Raw genomic sequence first — 6,000 nt, forward strand, 5'->3', positions numbered from 1 at the left:
TGCTGAACAGGGCAACTTCGATTGCAAGTCCCTCTCAGGTATGAAAGTTTCATGCAATATAATGCATATCATTAGATTTCATGTAACTTTGATTGCCTTAATATATTCAGTTTTTTTTTACTGCCTTAGAACACATATGAGCATGCTATAATCACATATTCAATTTTTTTACTGCCGCAGAACACCTATGAGCATGCTAGAATCACATATAAAGTTTTTTGACTGCCTTAGAGCACATATGAGCATGATAGAATCACATATAAAAAAATTTTGACTACCTTAGAACACATATGAGCATGCTATAATCACATATTCAGTTTTTTTACTGCCTTAGAACACATATGAGCATGATCGAATCACATATATAGCTTTTTGCCTGCCTTAGAGCACATATGAGCATAGTAGAATCATATATAGAGAGTTTTTTGTCTGCCTTAGAGCATATATGAGCATGCTATAATCATATATAAAGTTTTTTGCCTACCTTAGAGCACATATGAGCATGCTAGAATCACATATAAAGTTTTTTTGACTGTCTTATAACACATATGAGTATGCTATAATCACATATTCAGTTTTTTGACTGCCTTAGAACACATATGAGCATGCTATAATCACATATTCAGTTTTTTGACCGCCTTAAAACACATATGAGCATGCTAGAATCACATATAGAGTTTTTTTACTGCCTTAGAACACATATCATTCATGATAGAATCACATATAAAGTTTTTTTGACTGCCTTAGAACACATATAAACATGTTATAATCACATATTCAATTTTTTTACTGCCTTAGAACACATATGAGCATGATCGATTCACATATATAGCTTTTTGCCTGCCTTAGAGCACATATGAGCATAGTAGAATCACATATAGAGTTTTTTTGGCTGCCTTAGAACACATATAAGCATGATATAATCACATATAGAGTTTTTTTACTGTCTTAGAACACATATCATTTATGAAAGAATCACATATACAGTTTTTTGCCTACCTTAGAGCATATATGAGCATGATAGAATCACATATACAGTTTTTTTACTGCCTGAGAACACATATGAGCACATGATAGAATCACATATAGTGTATAATTTATTTCAATATATTTTGTTTATCAATATTGACTATTCTTTTCTTGTGTAGGTTGTTGACGATAATCAGCGTAGTGGAGCTGAAGGGACATATCAAGGCAATGAACAAGAAGACACACAAAATCTTGGCGATGATTAGATTAATATGTTGAATTTGTTCTATTTTTTTTGTTTCGAAAATGTAATTGTTGAATTGTAAATAATTAAACTTGTGAATTTTAAAGTGGAACGATTAATTGTTTTAGTTTTCTTTTATATGTAATTTTATGTGTACTTTATTTTTTATTTACAGGAAATATAAATTGTAGCGTTCTCGATATTTAATTTTCAAATAAATTTTTTTATTTTTTCTTGTTTGCGACAATATAGCGACGGATATATCTGTCGCTATACATATAATTTAGCGACGGCTGTAAATCCGTCGCCAAGCCGAGGCCGACATTAGGGTCCTGCTAGCCCAAACATTAAACACTAAATAAGCCTAAAATAAAGTCATTTTAAAATTATGAGTTTGGTGGGGGCTACGCCAACTCATGCCCAACTAACACAAATCTTAACCTACCTCACAAATACAACCAATATTTATTTAATAATATCGCAATTTTTTTGACAATATCTTTAATCACATATTCAGTTTTTTGACTGCCTTAGAACACATATGAGCATGCTATAATCACATATTCAGTTTTTTGACCGCCTTAAAACACATATGAGCATGCTAGAATCACATATAGAGTTTTTTTACTGCCTTAGAACACATATCATTCATGATAGAATCACATATAAAGTTTTTTTGACTGCCTTAGAACACATATAAACATGTTATAATCACATATTCAATTTTTTTACTGCCTTAGAACACATATGAGCATGATCGATTCACATATATAGCTTTTTGCCTGCCTTAGAGCACATATGAGCATAGTAGAATCACATATAGAGTTTTTTTGGCTGCCTTAGAACACATATAAGCATGATATAATCACATATAGAGTTTTTTTACTGTCTTAGAACACATATCATTTATGAAAGAATCACATATACAGTTTTTTGCCTACCTTAGAGCATATATGAGCATGATAGAATCACATATACAGTTTTTTTACTGCCTGAGAACACATATGAGCACATGATAGAATCACATATAGTGTATAATTTATTTCAATATATTTTGTTTATCAATATTGACTATTCTTTTCTTGTGTAGGTTGTTGACGATAATCAGCGTAGTGGAGCTGAAGGGACATATCAAGGCAATGAACAAGAAGACACACAAAATCTTGGCGATGATTAGATTAATATGTTGAATTTGTTCTATTTTTTTTTGTTTCGAAAATGTAATTGTTGAATTGTAAATAATTAAACTTGTGAATTTTAAAGTGGAACGATTAATTGTTTTAGTTTTCTTTTATATGTAATTTTATGTGTACTTTATTTTTTATTTACAGGAAATATAAATTGTAGCGTTCTCGATATTTAATTTTCAAATAAATTTTTTTATTTTTTCTTGTTTGCGACAATATAGCGACGGATATATCTGTCGCTATACATATAATTTAGCGACGGCTGTAAATCTGTCGCCAAGCCGAGGCTGCCATTTAGTACCGATGGATTTGCGACGGAATTTGTCGTTTGTTATTCTGTCACAATTAGAGACGGAACTGGCAACGGATTTATGCCATCGCCAATTAGTGTCAAAAAATTCGCGACGTAAGATATCCATCGCTACTTCATCGCTAATCCGTCGCTAAGCCGGTTAGCGACAGAATAAGGTCGTCGCTAATCCACTGCTTTGTTGTAGTGTTTGGATCTAATCTGATCCATTTGCACATTTTGCATGTTTAAACCATAATGAAAAAGTCCAAAACTGTAAAATCCTGTCATCCCTTTTCTCATGAGAAGATGGAATTTGTTATTTTACTTATGATATGGGGCAAAATCTCAAAAAATAATTAAAAACCGAAAAACAGATTTTTAAGAGGTAAAATCTTAAAATAACATAAAAAATAGTTTCAGCCAATGTTTATGGATATTTACATTTTTATAAGCTAGGTTATTTCTTGCATTTTTTCACAATTTTTTGAAAAAACGACAGCCAATATTTGTCGATATGGTGCAAACCTTGATTTTGGTCTTCTTTTACCAGATCCAATGACCATATATATTTCGGAACCAGGTTCATTGCATCATCAGATCTTATTGGGATACATATTTAATGAACAAAATTCAGACTCCTGTTCGGATCAGGAGGATCCAGCCTGCATCCAATCCATTTGCAGCCCTAAACAGAGGGTCAAAGAAACTTCAGCAGAAAAAAAGGGAGTCTAGAATGGTCTGGTGAATGTGCAGAAAAATAAAAGGATCATAGCTATGTTCCATGGAAGTCCATTTTATATATGGGCTTAACTCATTGATCATGTGAAGCACATTGAGGTGAATTGGTTTGATGGACATTAGGGTCTGCTAGCCCAAACATTAAACACTAAATAAGCCTAAAATAAAGTCATTTTAAAATTATGAGTTTGGTGGGGGCTACGCCAACTCATGCCCAACTAACACAAATCTTAACCTACCTCACAAATACAACCAATATTTATTTAATAATATCGCAATTTTTTTGACAATATCTTTAAACACCTATACAATCTCCAAGATATCAGCAATGCTTTTTCAAAACAGTCCATATCTTGAAAATATCATAATAATAAACCCACATTTAGTCCATAACAATCACTTTAAAGTTTTAAATTCTTATATGTTTCTTTCATATTGGTATATACATTTTTCTATTTTATAATTTATATTTGCCAATATTTTGCGACACTTTTCTTAAAAAATCGCCTTAATTTGGCACAAAAAATTTCCGACTCAAGAAAATGGCATGCGTAACGTCTGCCCTTGTGGCTGTCGTTGATTGTGATGATTAACGGTGACGATGCCAAAACACCAACAAATCAGTGACTTGGCATAACAGGGAATACCCTCTTGGGGTCCTGCCATAGCCCCAAGACAAGTACGAGCTGAGGGTGGTAGCGGCCTCTCTTGATTATATTCATTCTCCTTTTCATAGCTGTCCGTTGGATGATATATATACATATATGGTTTAAACATTTTTCTTGTTTAGATGTGTTTTTAGTTAGAATAAAAAAACAACAACAAAAACTTATTAACTAAAACTTAAGAATTTTGTTAAATTGATTTGATCTAAAGCATGGTTCTTAGTGAATAAGCAATGTTAAACATAAGTTTTAATTAGGCATTAAACACATGCAAGTACGCTTTTTAAAAGGGAAATGATCTTGAACTTACACATTTCTCTCTATAAATGTGTGTGCGTGTGAGAGAGAGATTGAGCTGCCCCTTTTTTCATTTTGTGACATTAGGACCTCCAAAAATCATACTTTTAGGTGTTTTGTGCTAGATCTAAAACATTAGATATATTCACCATTGCTTATCTATTAAGAATCAAGCTTTGTTTTGAATTTCTTTGACAGAAAAAGTAAATATTTTATCATTAAATTTTTGTACAATATGAACCATTAATTTTTTTTTACCTTGTTAAAATACACATCTGAGCAAAAAGATTCTTAATGAAAAAATATGTTTTATATTAAATAAACAATGACACATCCATCTAGCATAAAACACTTAATCCTCTCTCTCTCTCTCTCTCTCTCTCTCTCTCGCTATATATATATATATATATATATATATATATATATATATATGAAAGAGAGTAATAGCGGAAAAGCATCTCGCACACCGCATGTATTGAAAAAGCCCCTTTAGCAGCAGTTTTTGACTGCGCTAAAGGGTATAGCAGAAAAATCTCCCCTTAGCGAAAGTTGCGACCACCGCTAAAGGTTTTTTTCGTGCATCCTACTTGATTAACCATGTATTACACACTGAATAAGAATTTGGCATTCTCAAGAAAAAAAGTTGAAGAGAATACACTTGAAATAGATCGTTAACTAAAATAAGCTATGTACATGAACTCACCTGTTAACTATGAAAAAGAAGAAACATAAAGCCTACTAATGTATATTGACTATTCGTTTGTGAGGTGATTATGCATCGCAATCCCATGGTATTAACATTTGGGATAAGAAAAAAAAATGGTTGTGTGTCTGTCAGCAAGGAGTTGGCGGGCACCCTCTGATTCTCAATCTTTATAGGCTCCTTTAGCGACTCCACTGTCATGTCTCTTAGATGAACTTCTAGCAAGCAGCTTCCTCAGGCTATTTTCGCTCTCTCTTGTATTGTTGCTATGAAGATTTGAAGATTGTGGCATGGAACTGTTATAACTATCCAAGCTGAGCCTCGTCTCGAGCTGCTTTGACACGGCGACGATCTCGTATGAGTCCCAGAGGGATTCGTTGAAGTCCCATCTGGACACCACTTCCTTGGACATCTTCATCGCTTCGATCTTGAAACGAGAGGGCTTGCTCTTGTAGTTGCTTCTGTATGCCTCCCGTTCCTTGATGGTCCTGGTGTGGCCTGCATGCCCATGCCATGCTTGTGCCACAGCCTTCATGATCTCCAGCTCTGACTGCTTCTCATGGTGCTCTTGCTTTTTGCTTTTGCACATCTGATACTGCGTGCAAAGGTGCTCAATGAGAGGGAGGGGGAGCTTGGTGAATGACCACCTCACAATTGGTGCTGGGCTATAGACCTATAGATAAGTTTGATCGGTGATAATGTTCTCTCAATGTGGGCCTAACATGAATGAATGAATGAATCTAGGATGTGGTAAGAAATGAGATGATGCTTCTTTTTCTTGGTTGCATAATTGAACTTGGCATATATGCATTGAGTATTGTGGTTGCTGCTTTTTGGTAAGAATATTTGCTTCCTAATAAGGAAAAGCATAAGAATTTTGATGGTTGTCGTGAAAGGCAAAATGC

The 6,000-nt window shown here is 33.7% G+C and overlaps 1 protein-coding gene across 1 annotated transcript; it reads right to left on the minus strand.

Annotated features, from left to right (window-relative positions):
* Positions 1-5,258: 5,258 nt before the first annotated feature.
* Positions 5,259-5,684, minus strand: LOC149830109 (uncharacterized). Its single transcript, XM_090015381.1, has one exon. It carries the CDS (start codon positions 5,682-5,684, stop codon positions 5,259-5,261), a length of 426 nt encoding a protein of 141 aa, XP_089871507.1.
* Positions 5,685-6,000: the final 316 nt, after the last annotated feature.

This window comes from Nuphar pumila, chromosome 8 (genome assembly GCF_984573655.1).
Source record: "Nuphar pumila chromosome 8, dmNupPumi1.hap1.1, whole genome shotgun sequence".
Lineage (NCBI taxonomy): Eukaryota > Viridiplantae > Streptophyta > Magnoliopsida > Nymphaeales > Nymphaeaceae > Nuphar > Nuphar pumila.